The sequence below is a fragment of the Mustelus asterias genome, chromosome 19 (assembly GCF_964213995.1).
Source record: "Mustelus asterias chromosome 19, sMusAst1.hap1.1, whole genome shotgun sequence".
Lineage (NCBI taxonomy): Eukaryota > Metazoa > Chordata > Chondrichthyes > Carcharhiniformes > Triakidae > Mustelus > Mustelus asterias.
In genome coordinates this window covers 38372791-38387344 of record NC_135819.1, presented here as the reverse complement: position 1 = coordinate 38387344, position 14554 = coordinate 38372791, and the positions used below count along the sequence as shown (strand labels likewise).

Genomic DNA, 14554 nt, shown 5'->3' with positions numbered 1-14554 from the left:
TTTTTTACACGGAGGGTGGTGGGGGCCTGGAATGCGCTGCCAAGTAGGGTGGTGGAGGCAGACACGCTGACATCGTTTAAGGCTTACCTGGATAGTCACATGAGCAGCCTGGGAATGGAGGGATACAAACGATTGGTCTAGTTGGACCAAGGAGCGGCACAGGCTTGGAGGGCCAAAGGGCCTGTTTCCTGTGCTGTACTGTTCTTTGTTCTCTTTGTTTGTTCTTTGTATGACCTGAAGAGTCGTGCGGCTGTTGAAATATGGGCCCGGATTCTCCGTCCATTCACGCCCTGCTGCTGCTGCTGCAAGAAAGGATGGAGAATTTGGAGCTCAGCCAAGTCTTCGTTCACTGCAGCGGGACTGGAGAATCCCACCCATGGTGCCTGATGTACAGTAACCTAGTAATGACGAATGTAGTGTTCTGCTCTGTCCCTCACCTCCTAAATTCCAAGGACCCAGAAGAGTATTGTGTCTTAAACCAATGCATTGGAGAGTTTGGCAAATTAGGATCCCGAAATCCATGACCTGTTTTCTGTACAAACATGGCTCACTTGAAGGGAGCATGAATCACAGAATTGTTATGCCGCAGAAGGAATCCAATGAGCCCATCAGTCGGCACAGGTTCTCCAAACGAGCATCATGGCTTAGTACCATCCCCCTGCCTTTCCCCCCATACCCCTGCATATTGTTTCTGTTCAAATAATCATCTAGTGCCCTCTTGAAGGCCTCGATTGAAACTGCCTCCACCACACTTCCAGCGAATGCATTCCAGACCCCAACTACTCGCTGCGTGAAAACGTTATTCTCTTATCACATTTGATCTATGCCCTCTCGTTCTTGATGTTTTTACGAGCGGGAATGGTTTCTCCCTATCTACTCTGTCCAGCCCCCTCATGATTTTGAACACCTCTATCAAATGGGAGAGTTCATGCAATAGTTTTATTGCCCCATCCTTAGTCCAGCAAACCTCTGTTCAGATGCTGATGAAATTGTTTTTTTTAAAAAATTCATTTGTGGGACATGGGCGTCGCTGGCTGGCCAGCATTTATTGCCCATCCCTAGTTGCCCTTAGGCATTTGAGAGTCAACCGCATTGCTGTGGCTCTGGAGTCACATGTAGGCCAGACCAGGTAAGGATGGCAGATTTCCTTCCCTAAAGGACATTAGTGAACCAGATGGGTTTTTCCGACAATCAGCCACGATTTCATGGTCATCAGTAGATTTCTAATTCCAGTTTTTTTCTTTGAATTTAAATTCCACCACCTGCTGTGGCAGGATTCGCACCCGAGTCCCCAGAACATTGAGTTTCTGGATTAATAGTTTGGCGATAATACCAATAGACCATGGTGTGTACTTCCAGACTTCACTTATCTTATCCAATTTGGTTTCACCTGGTTTCTGCTGTTAACTATGGAACGGAAGTTAATATTATTCCTCAGAAAAATGTCCTCAATGGTGGACAGACTCCTAATTTCAGACCTTTCTTTCCTTCCTCAGGCCCATCAGGAGTGAAGAACCTGATATTATATCCTTTGGGCCCCACAGCTGTAGTGTTGAGCTGGAGCAGACCTTACTCTGTGGTGTTTAAGAAGTATGTTGTGGAAATGTACCACCATGATCCGGTCAATCGAAACTCAAAGTGGAAAACCATTCAAGATATCCCATTCACTATTGCCTTAACAACCTCAATGGTAATCCAGTGCAGCATAATGATTATATTGTGGGGGTCTTGGATAGATTTGAACTTTTGTCACTAGGATGGGGGCGTGATTGAGAAGACAGTTCACCCTTTATAGATCTGATGTCGAGATGCTGGCATTGGACTGGGGTGGGCACAGTGAGAAGTCTCACAACACCAGGTTAAAGTCCAACAGGTTTATTTGGAATCGAATCAACTCACCTGTTGAAGGAGCAGCGTTCTGAAAGCTCGTGATTCCAAATAAACCTGTTGGATTTAACCTAGTGTTGTGAGACTTCTTACTTTAAAGATGTGGGAAGGCATGGTGGCACAGTGGTTAAGACTGCTGCCTCACGGTGCCAGGGATCCGGGATCGATTCCGGGCCTTGGGCCACTGTCTGTGTGGAGTTTGTACATTCTCCCCGTGTCTGCGTGGGTTTCCTCCGCATGCTCCGGTTTCCTCCCACAGTCCAGAAGACGTGATGGTTAAGTGCATTGGCCATGCTAAACTCTCCCTCAGTGTACCCGAACAGGCGCCGGAGTTGGCAAGTAGGGTATTTTTCACAGTCACTTCATTGCAATGTTAATGTAAGCCTACTTGTGACAATAAATAAATATTTTAAAAAAGAAATTCCTCTTCACCTTTGTTCTAAAGGGTTGTCTCTTTACTCTGAGGCTGTGCTCTCGGAGCCTAGTCTCTCCTAGAAAGAGTTCAAACCTTTATGTTCCCAAGAGTGTAATGACTTTTCCAAACGCTCAGAAGCGTTTCACGGAATGAACAGACAATCCCCTTCCCTTTCATTGAACTTGCTGGTATCATCAGCCGCTCTTAAATAATGGGCGGCATGGTAGCACAATGGTTAGCACTGCTGCTTCACAGCTCCAGGGACCTGGGTTCGATTCCCGGCTTGGGTCACTGTCTGTGTGGAGTTTGCACATTCTCCTCGTGTCTGCGTGGGTTTCCTCGGGGTGCTCCGGTTTCCTGCCACAGTCCAAAGATGTGCGAGTTAGGTTGATTGGCCATGTTAAAATTGCCCCTTAGTGTCCTGGGATGCGTAGATTAGAGGGATTAGCGGGTAAAATATGTAGGGATATGGGGGTAAGGCCTGGGTGGGATTGTGGTCGGTGCAGACTCGATGGGCTAAATGTCCTCTTTCTGTCCTGTAGGGTTTCTATGATTAATGCCTCATGTTTTCAGACAATGACAGGATCACTGCTACACTTGACCACAACCTGGACTTCACATAACAATGCTTTAGATAGTAAAAGGAAATTGGAGCAAAGGCAGAGTATGGATTTCAAACTACTTGAAAGGTTCACCTATCTTCTTGAATAAATAAAATCATAGGTAGTGGGCACTCTTGCACTAAACTACTTTATCGCACATCACAGTTCCTTTCCATCACTCGCCCTCCAGAGGAGCCACCTGGCATGACATTCATTCTAGAATTGTGAATAAACTGAGAAATATTTTCCCACCAAATGTCCAGAAAAAACAAAGTTTAAATAATTGTCCACTTTTAAAATAAAAATCTCCGGATGATATTTGTCATAGAGCAATACAGCACGGAAACAGACCTTCGGCCGAATTGGCCCATTCTGACCATGGTGCCCTCTCAGCTAGTCCCAAATGCCCGCGTTTGGCCCATATCCATCTAATATTTTCCCATCTGTGTATTTATCCAAATGCTTTTTCAATGTTGCTATTGTACCTGCCTCAATCACTTTCCAGCTCATTCCATACACACACCACCCTCTGCATGAAGAAGTTGTCCCTCGGGTCCCATTTAAATCTTTCCCCTCTCACCTTAAACCTAAGCCCTCTAGTTTTCAATTCCCCTTCCCTGGAAAAAAGACTATGTGTGTTCAACCTATCTATGCCCCTCATGATTTTATACACCTCAATATGGTCACCATTATTCTCCTACGTTGCAAGGAATAAAGTCCTATCCTGGCCAACCTCTCTCTATATATTTGTATATGAATTGAATGATTTGCCACTGCAAACACACGCACACCTCCATACACATACACCTTCCTTTGTACACCTGACTGAGATTAAGGCAGCAATTTTATTAACTTTTTGACCTATCAGTGTGGGGCAGAGATTTCTCATACAGGAAATCCAGAGCATTGGGTTATCCCCAGGCACTGCGGAACTCCAACTTCCCAACATTTGTGTCATGATACCAATGGGTTCTGTCCCTGGAAGTCAGCCTGATTGACAGGTCTGACTTCACGTCAGGCAGGGAACGCTGGAGAAGAGGCTGCACAAGTGGATAAAACCAAGCTTCAATCCTGGGTCGGGTAGGAGGTGGGTGAGTCCAAACCATCCCCAGGGAGAGGGTCAGGGCCAGCGGTAAATTTAAAGGCACTTCCCTCCTGGATCTGACAGACCTTCCGAGCAGATGATGAGCTTTGACAAAGGGACATCTGGACTCAAAATGTCAGCTCTTTTCTCTCCTTACAGATGCTGCCAGACCTGCTGAGATTTTCAAGCATTTTCTCTTTTGGCTGACTGACTTGTCTTCTTTTAATTACAGGCTTCCTGAGGCCCAGGAAATTCAGCTGAACAGAATTGAATTTAAAAGGATACATAAAAATTCAGCACTCGTCCTTGCTGTAATATTTAAATTGACCATTCACCTCCTGGCCCAGACAACCCCAGACCAGCCTCTTTTATAACCAGAATTGGGCAGGTTGGAAATGGTGATTCGGAATTTTAATTCTTCCCTCCACCTCCCGCAGTGAATAAACTGTGTATGCCAAAATAAACAACAGCATGTTTTCTGCCATCTTTGAGTGCAGTTAACCTTTAACCTTTTGCGTACCATGCCAAAACTAAGGATCAATCTTGGGCAAAGATGCTTCACTATTCTCACAGCAACATTTTAATGTAACGCTGTAAATTGTCTACTACGTCAACAAAAGTAGAATGACGCTGTACAATTCCACTTTATTTAAAGAGTAGTCTAAATCAAAAAATCTTTCCAATTAAGGTGACATGCCTGGTCACCAATAAGGAAGTTCCTAAATGTAGCCATTTGTCACTGTGTGGTTCTCCACATCAGATAAACCTGTTGGACTTTAACCTGCTGTTCTGAGACTTCTTACTGTGTTTACCCCAGTCCAACGCCGGCATCTCCACATCATCTCCACATCGAAGGCAGAGTTTAGATGGGCAAGTGACCCAGTTTTTACATCTGTTAGCAGTCATGGCCAAAAGTTTCCGTATCTTTTTAAAGTTTATTTGAGTGTCACAAGTAGGTTTACATTAACACTCCAATGAAGTTACTGTGAAAATCCGCTAGTCGCCACACTCGGCTGCCTGTTCGGGTACACTGAGGGAGAATTTAGCATGGCCAATGCACCTAACCAGCACATACTTCAGACTGTGGGAAGAAACCGGAGCACCCGGAGGAAACCCACGCAGACACAGGGAGAACATGCAGACTCCGCACAGACAATGAGCCAAGCCGGTAATCGAACCCGGGTCCCTGGCGCGGTGAGGCAGCAGTGCTAACTACTGTGCCAAGAACCGGAAAATAAAGAGGAAATGGACCATGTAAAGAGCTGGATGGTAGCCAGACTCATGCATTCCATCTCATTTATAAGGCCAGATGTGGATAGCAACACCTAAGTCACCATCTAATATACAGTTCTCAACCCATCAAATGGGTGAGAGAGAGGGCCAATTGAGGTATGTATCAGCAACAGGGAGTGTGAGTCATATATTCCCATGCTAATAAACAGGTTAATCAACCCAATCATCGGAGGTCTGACACAATGTACCAATATAGCCAAATTAAAGGGGGAGTCAGTGAAGGAGGTAAATCATCCTCTGATTAAGTACAATGAAGTGCATTTGATCTAGTTTCCAGATGTCTTGTAGCAGAGTTTAAGAATGCTGCTTTATGAATTCACTCCATGTTTAAAACATAGGCTTCAATTTCTCTTTCTACAAGGCAGCTCCACTGATACCTTGCTGTCCAATTGTGTGTACCTCTCGTTGGAAATTCTTTTGCAGACAGCAGTGTATCCAGTGATAATCACACTTATCACTCAATTGGTCACATTTTCACACTTGTACAACATGGTAACTTTTTAAGAAGTCTCCTTGCTGTGGTGTTTGCTGTTATCTCTCGGTGACGTTTATTGCTGTGTTTCATTGTCAGACTGTGACTGACCTGCAACCAGCCTCACGCTATGAGTTCCGTGTTACCATGGTTTCCTGGGGAGAGCCTGAAAACAGTTGCTGTGACAGATCTTTAACAAGCTATATAACAGGTGAGCCCGGTGTGGTATTTTTAACATGCATTCATGGGATGTGGGCATCGCTGGCTAGGCCAGCATTTATTGCCCATCCCTAATTGCCCTTGAGAAGATAGTGATGAACCGCTTCCTTGAATTGCTGCAGTCCATATGGTGTAGGTACATCCACGGCACTGTTAGAGTTCCAGTATTTTGACCCAGTGACAGTGAAGGAACGGTGATATATTTCCAAGTCAGGATGGTGAGTGACTTGGTGGGCAACTTCCAGGTGGTGGTTTTCCCAGGTGCCCTTGAACTAGATGGAAACTTTGCTGCTTGAATCAGACCAGGAGTATGCAAAATTTGATGTTCTACAAATCCATTGGACATAAAGTAGAAAATGCTTCCTATGTTTTAAGATGGACTTTCTTTTCAGATTTATATCTGGATTATTTTTACATTTTCCCACAAGGTTACATGGTGTTTTGTAACTTTAATTTTGACTAAATTAAAGTCAAAATTTAACTTTAATTTTGAGTGTTAAAATTAAACACTCAAATGAGTGGCTTCTTTGGTGATACAGATTGAAATAACTCCCGCTTATCTATTATCTTTCATGCCCTTGGAACATCTCCAAGCACTTCAAATCCAACTGGTTACCTCTGAAAGACAGGCAGCCTTTTTCTTAGCAAATATGGCAGTTAGTTTGTGCTAACTGGAAGATCCCAGAAATAGCAAATGTTTGAATGAACAGTCCATCTGTATTTGGTAGCAACTGCCTCAAATGAAGAGTAGGTGATGACCTTATGAAATAGAGTTGGTGCAATATTCTTCCTTGTTTATATTTTGTCTGTTAGCTAGAATGTAATACAATCAAATTTCACCCATTAAGCGCTGCCATAAGGCCGAGCTCTTTTCTGCCAAGTCTTGGATTAGTCTAAACCTTGATTTAGGCTACATGTCTCTCAATATTCCCTAGGCGAGATTCTCTGACTTCCCCTCAGCTTTTTTCCCGGCCATGAGAGGAAGCGTACCGTTTGCTGGTAGCGGGATTCTCTGGTCCCACCAGTGTCGATGGGAATTCCCATTGAAGCCACCCCACCGGTAAATCCATGGCAGGGTGTGCGCCGCCGGTGGGACCAGAGAATTCCGCCGGCATGAACGGCTGGAGAATTCAGGCCTATGTTTTTACATCGACTGCATAGTTGTGTCAGGAAGGTCAATGGAAGATTGAATAACTCTTGACCATACCCTTGGTGTCTTACCCACAGTAATATGTGTCTAATTTCAGTACCAATGCTACTACAAGAGGAAGTTACATTTAGAGATTCACCCAATGTCCACCCATGGCTATCCGTCTCTTTCTGTCACTCCCATTGCGTTATCTGGTGGACAATTTCTCCTGCAACTTGAAGGTTCATTCCATGAGTGACTGATTACCTGGGGGAATTGACATTATTTTTCTCTGTCGTTGTTGCATTTCACCTCAGTGTTCCTATGACCCCCCCCCCCTTTTGGCTACGCTCCTTGCCCAGACAGACGGGCGTTGCACAGCCCTGTGCTAACACTATGAGTAAGAAGTCCAACGCCGGCATCTCCACATCATGACTAACACTATGAGCACAGTAGTCATCCCATCTTTTGATTTGACCTCTGATTACAAAGGTCCTATCAGATAATGATGATTTTGTAACATTCAGTGAGCTCCGGGGGGGGGGGGGGGGGGGTGCTAATCTCTTTTTAAGGGAGAGCTTATGATGCAGTAGCTAGCAGCCCTGCCTCTGAGCCGGTGGCCCCAGGTTCAAACCTCACTCCAGGACCTGATTGCCAAGGAAGGCGCATTTATAATGCAGTCAAAGAGGTTGAGTACCAATCAGTAAATCCTTCCAGCACACACATGAGAGGCCATAAGAGCAGGAGAGATTCCTGGTCAGTCATGTTATGGAAAGAAATTAAAGCCTCTGCGATCACTAGCCATATCTCCAGGTTACAACACGCGTGCAAAAGCGTATGTTGCCACAGCAACTTGGATTGCGGGGGGTCAGTATGGATCAGGTTGGTCCCAACAGCACTGGATTTGAATCCACCTTCCAGCTGGAGACCTGGCACCTTGCCCCAATTATGGTGGGGATCATAGCACTACAACTTAGACCTGCCTTTGGGCAGACAACAGGAGAAGAATAAATGAAGTGGTTGACAAAGAATAATATGGGGCTGAAATTTATGCTGTGTCCAAATCAGTAGAAAATGTTGCACTCATGAGACACAATGGCCCAGGTTTTGAATGCCACAGTGGTTAGCACTGCTGCCTCACAACGCAGGGACCCAGGTTCCATTCCGGCCTCGGGTCACTTTGTGTGGAGTTTGCACATTCTCCCCGTGTCTACGTGGGTTTCCTCCGGGTGCTCCAGTTTCCTCCCAAAGTTCAAAAATGTGTGGGTTAGGTTGATTGGCCGTGCTAAATTGATCCTAGTGTCAGGGGGATTAGCAGGGTAAACACATAGGGTTACAGGGATAGGGCCTAGGTGGGATTGTTATTGGTGCAGCCTCAATGGGCCGAATAGCCTCCTGTAGGGATTCTATGATTACAGCTGCCTACAAAGACCCAGCCATCTCACCTCTCCCAAGATTAATTTCATTCCAGTGTCAGCTAGAGGGCAGTATTTTTCAAACTTTAGTTTCGGGACCTACTTTTACCAACTGATCGAGCTTCGGGTCCTCCGCCACGTTCATTCATTCGCCAGTACTTCCCCGCATATAACACACATGGGCTTTGCACACTGATTTGCGTCGGCACAATTAACAAAACCCTGCCTCGAGAAATCATCTTCATGCTGCTTTGCTCCCGATTTAGTTTCTTCTCATCAGCTGTTCACCGCAGGCCCTGGCGCCCTATACAGAACTAACAGTAACACTGCTGTGTCCTGTCATGGACTCTCTCCAGAACAGTTCTCTCCAGCAGATTCCCATGTGAGATCCTGGCCAGTAGGTACACTGCCTGTTAGTGTCTCTGACCATCTCTTGTAACAGAATGACCCATGTCCATAGCCCTCTTGTCTGTCTCACAAATGAAATACACTGCCAAGTGAATTTACACCAAGTGCACCTACGTACAGGATGCTTGGCGCTAAGCATACATACAGGGCATGCTGACCTGCTCACTGTTTCCTCTTATGGTCGGAGACTACTGTTCCAGAGGCATATAAATGCCTCGAACGGGCATTTAAAGATGCAGGGACTGATTAGGGACAGTCAGCATTGCTTTGTGAGTGGAAAATCATGTCTCACAAATTTGATTGAGTTTTTTCAAGGGGTAACCAAGAAGGTAGATGAGGGCAGTGCAGTTGATGTTGTCTACATGGACTTTAGCAAGGCCTTTGACAAGGTATCGCATGGTAGGTTGTTGCATAAGATTAAATCTCACGGGATCCAGGGTGAGGTAGCTAAATGGATACAAAATTGGCTTGATGACAGAAGCCAGAGGGTGGTGGTAGAGGGTTGTTTTTTCAAACTGGAGGCCTGTGACCAGCGGTGTGCCTCAGGGATCGGTACTGGGTCCACTGTTATTTGTCATTTATATTAATGATTTGGATGAGAATATAGGAGGCATGGTTAGTAAGTTTGCAGGTGACACCAAGATTGGTGGCATAGTGGACAGTGAAAAAGGTTATCTAGGATTGCAACGGGATCTTGATCAATTGGGCCAGTGGGCTGACAAATGACAGATGGAGTTTAATTTGGATAAATGCGAGGTGATGCATTTTGGTAGATTGAACCAGGGCAGGACTTACTCAGTTAATGGTAGGGCGTTGGGGAGAGTTATAGAACAAAGAGATCTAGGGGTACATGTTCATAGCTCCTTGAAAGTGGAGTCACAGGTGGACAGAGTTGTGAAGAAGGCATTCAGCATGCTTGATTTCATTGGTCAGAACATTGAATACAGGAGTTGGGATGTCTTGTTGAAGTTGTACAAGACATTGGTAAGGCCACACTTCGAATACTGTGTACAGTTCTGGTCATCCTATTATAGAAAGGATATTATTAAACTAGAAAGAGTGTAGAAAAAATTTACTAGGATGCTACTGGGACTTGATGGTTTGAGTTATAAAGAGAGAATAGACTGGGACTTTTTTCCCGGGGGTGTGTTGGAGGCTGAGGGATGATTTTATAGAGGTCTATAAAATAATGAGGGGCACAGATCAGCTAGATAGTCAATATCTTTTCCCAAAGGTAGGGGAGTCTAAAACTAGAGGGCATAGGTTTAAGGTGAGAGGGGAGAGATACAAAAGGATCCAGAGGGGCAATTTTTTCACACAGAGGGTGGTGAGTGTCTGGAACAAGCTGCCAGAGGTAGTAGTAGAGGGGATACAATTTTCTTTTAAAAGCATTTAGACAGTTACATGGGTAAGGTGTGTATAGAGGGATATGGGCCAAACGTGGGCAATTGGGACTAGTTTTTTTTTTAAAACGGGGGCAGCATGACAAGTTGGGCCAAAGGGCCTGTTTCCATGCTGTAAACCTCTATGACTCTAAATTGAGGCAGAGGAGTCTGGCCACATTTAGTGTGTGTAGTTCTTAGCACCTAAGTCAGGTGGTCTTTGGGGAACACCCATGAATCTTTTTACACCTGCCCACGACCTACCTGTGGGTCACCACCTCCGCTTTGAAAAATCCTGCTACCACAGACCTCCAGCCACCGTGATGTCACCAAGGAGGATAAGCAGGCTCCATTGAAGTATTCTCACAGACAGCAAACCAGGAAGTAAAATGCACTGGTTATCCTTCATTGTTTAACCATTTTACAGAGGAAAAAAAGATAAAGATTGGAACATCTACGTGATATGAAGGTAGAAACTGAAACATAATAAACTTTACAAAAATTAAAAAACCTCTGGAATTTTGTTCTCATAATAGAGAAATTTGACATTCCACAAATAGAAAATTTCATGGCCAAAAATGTCGTTCAACACCAATTTTGACTTAATACACCATGAACAGTGGTTAGCACTGCTGCCTCACAACGTGAGGGATCCGTGTTCGATTCCCGGCTTGGATGACTGTGCGGAGTTTGCACGTTCTCCCCATGCCTGCGTGGGTTTTCCCCGGATGCTCTGGTTTCCCCCATGGTCCAAAGACGTGCTGGTTAGGTGCATTGGCCATGCTAAATTCTCCCTCAGTGTACCCGAACAGGCGCCAAAGTGTGGCGACCAGGGGGTTTTCACAGTAACTTCATTGTGGTATTAATGTAAGCCTCCTTGTGATACTAATAAATAAACTTTAAACATTAAGACCCTGTTACACCTCATGCAACAAGGTGTAACTTTTCCAAGAGTTTTACAGCAGGAGTAATGGGGTAAAACATCAAAGTTCATGTCAGTTCAAGTCATTTCTATGATTGTTTTCTTTATTCTTTCATGGGATGTAGGTGCTGCTGGCAAGGCCAACAAGGATTGCCCATCCCTACTTGCCCTTGAACTGAGTGGCTTGCTAGGCCATTTCAGAGGCAGTTAAGAATCAGCCAAATTACTATATGTCTAGAGTCACGTGTAGGTAAGACCAGGTAAGGATGGCACATTTTGTTCCTTGTGGGGCATTTTTGAACCAAAAGGGTCCTTATGGCAATCGATGATAGTTTCATGGTCACCATTACTGAGACTAGTTTTCAATTCCAGATTTTATTAATTGAATATAAATGCCACCAGCCTATAAGTGGGATTTGAACCCCTGTCCCCTGGGCATTAACCTGGGCTAGTGGATTACTAGTCCACTATCTCCTCCTAAATAGGCTTCAATGGTACATCCTATGGAGGAGCAGGAAAATTATGGAAAACAGCTTCTGGATTTTCATGTTTAACTTCTTGTTAAGTAGAATAGAATCATAGAATCATAGAAGGAGGCCATTTGGCCCGTAGAGTCTGCACTGACCACAATCCCACCCAGGCCCTATTCCCCATAACCCCATGCATTTACCCCAGCTAGTCCTCCTGACACTAAAGAGCAATTTAGCATGGTCAATCCACCTAACATGCGCATCTTTGGACCGTGGGAAGAAACCGGAGCACCCAGAGGAAACCCACACAAACACGGGGAGAAGGTGCAAACTCCGCACAGACAGTGGCCCAAGCTGGGAATTGAACCCGGGTCCCTGGCGCTGTGAGGCAAGTATGAAGGTGAACACACACAGTTCCATTATAACCACAATCTCCGAGCCTTAGTGTTTTACCTTTCCCTCAGTTAAGATACATGAGGACATGAAGGTCTGTGTACGGGTTGGTAAAGTTCCCATTTTGATAAGTTGGTTCATTCAGATTAGGCAGAACTCTACATGTGGTATTGAATTAAAGGATGAATACAACAATAACAAACACTTATAATGGAGTAAAACTTCCAAAGTCATTTCACAGGGGCATCATCTATCAAAATTTAACCCTGAAACATGCACAGATGACCAAAGGTTTGTTAAAGAGCATCTTAAAGATGGAAAAAACAGGGAGAGAAACAGTGGGCTCTGGAGGGAACTCCAGAGCTTAATGCCTTGGCATCTGGAGGCATAGCCAGTGATGCAGCAATTAAAATTGGTGTTGCGCAAGAGGTGCAGAAGTATTTCCGACAGTTGTGGGGCTGGAGGAAAGGATTGGGATGAACAAGGCCACTGCTGGCCATTTGAGAACAAGGATCAACATTTTAAAATCAAGGTGTTGCTTACCAGAGTAGATAGTGTAGGTGAGCAAACACAGGGTTGATGGGTAAAAGAGACTAGGGGTGGAATTTTCCCATCTCGCCTGCCACAGGATTCGTAGTGGGTGGGACAGGACAGGAACATGCAAAGGTCTGTTGACCTTGAGTGGGATTTTCCGGTCTAAGGGCGAGCACAGCCGGAAAATTCTGCCCTAGGTGCAAGTTAGGATCCAGAGAGCAAAGATTTGTATACCCTCATGGTTACAAATATAAGATAGGAAGCCAGCGTTGGAATGGTCTGATCTATCAATAACAGTTACATGGATGGTAATCCATTAATCTCTTCACATTAGCCTTTCTAAAGTATTCTTTCTACTTTGTCTTTCTTGTAGCACCACTAGCTCCCGAGATTACTTGGCTGGAATATTCTAAGAACATTCTCTCTGTTAGCTGGACCTACGGTGATTCTACAACTAGAGCATCCAACTCGACCCTACCTTACTGGCTGGTTGTAGCTGTTGGAAGAAGAATCATTAAGAAAAGTGCAAGTATACATTGTTGTGTGTTTGACAACATCAAATGGTCAATCAGTTCAAGATAAATTTCAAAGTGGCACAGGGTAATCCCAGAATTTATGCCTTTTCAATAGGTTTACATCCATCTAAGATTTAGAGATTATGGGGAGGATTTTCCTGTCCTGCCCGTCACGGGGATCGTAGCGAGGTTTGTTGACCTCAGGTGGGATTTTCCGGTTTGGGGGTGAGCGTGGCTGGAAAATCCCACCCTATAGATCCATTCTATTCAATCTCTCCTCCGAGAACAGCCCTCTCCAGGAATCAATCTAGTGAATATTTATTCCATCCTCGCTAAGGTAAGAACACCCTTCCTCAGGTAAAGAGACAGACATTGTGAACAGCTCCAGTTGCAGCACAGCTCTGCATCATTGCAACAAGACTTCAGAATGCCACTCCAAACCTCTTGCAAGAAAGAGTAACAGTCCCTTCATCTTCCTAATTGCTTGTCATACCCACATGTCAATTTTCCATCATTCATGTACAGCAAGGCTAAAGCAAATTGAATTTGATCATTTCAGGCAGCCATTGGAATGTCATTCCTCCTCTCTGTTCCTTAATGGATCAGGTAGTTAATACAGTCCTGAGATTTTCTAACAGTTTGAACAAAATGAAGAAATGCTGCCTCAGTTTATTAGGTTTAGTTAGGAACAGAACAAAATATAAATACAGATAGTTAGCCTGACATTAGAGGGAACATGATCGTCTTGAATTCCTCGGATTGTGCAAGGTCAGGGGAGGCGATGGCCTGGTGGTATTATCACTAGACTATTAATCCAGAAACTCAGCCAATGTTCTAGGGACGTGGGTTCAAATCTTGCTATGGCAGATGATGGAATTTGAACTCAATAAAAAATATCTGGAATTAAGAATCAACTGATGACCACGAAATCATTGTCGATTGTCGGAAAAACCCGCCTGGTTCCTTAATGTCCTTTCGGGAAGGAAATCTGCCGTCCTTACCTGGTCCAGCCTTCATGTGACTCCAGCAACTCTCAACTGCCCTTGAGCAACTAGGGATGGACAATAAATGTTGGCTGGCCAGCGACGTCCATGTCTCACGATTGAATAAAAATCAGGAAAGGAAAATGGCCAAGGATATGTATTATGATCTTTCCTTTGACAAGGGACACAATGGGATAGAGTGCACATGGATCAGTAAATAAGACAGGGTTACTGGGCTGAATGGAATTTTTCATTCCATGGGATGGAATTCCCTCCTGCCAGCGGGATTCTCTGGTCCCACTGAAGTCAATGGACTTTTGAATAACTCACCGCATTTTCCAGTCCCACCCCAACTGCGATAAAATTCCACCCATGCATCCAGCCTGTTTATTGACTAAGTTTTTTGACATACCAAACTCTAAAATCAACTA

General features: G+C 44.6%; 1 protein-coding gene across 1 annotated transcript in view; it reads left to right on the top strand.

Annotated features, from left to right (window-relative positions):
• ptpro (protein tyrosine phosphatase receptor type O) overlaps positions 1–14554 on the top strand; it is a 126166-nt gene that overhangs the window by 32274 nt on the left and 79338 nt on the right. The window contains exons 9-11 of the mRNA XM_078234604.1: positions 1497–1690; positions 5853–5964; positions 12999–13150. Coding sequence (XP_078090730.1) covers positions 1497–1690; positions 5853–5964; positions 12999–13150 — 458 coding nt within the window. The remainder of the gene's footprint in view (positions 1–1496; positions 1691–5852; positions 5965–12998; positions 13151–14554) is intronic.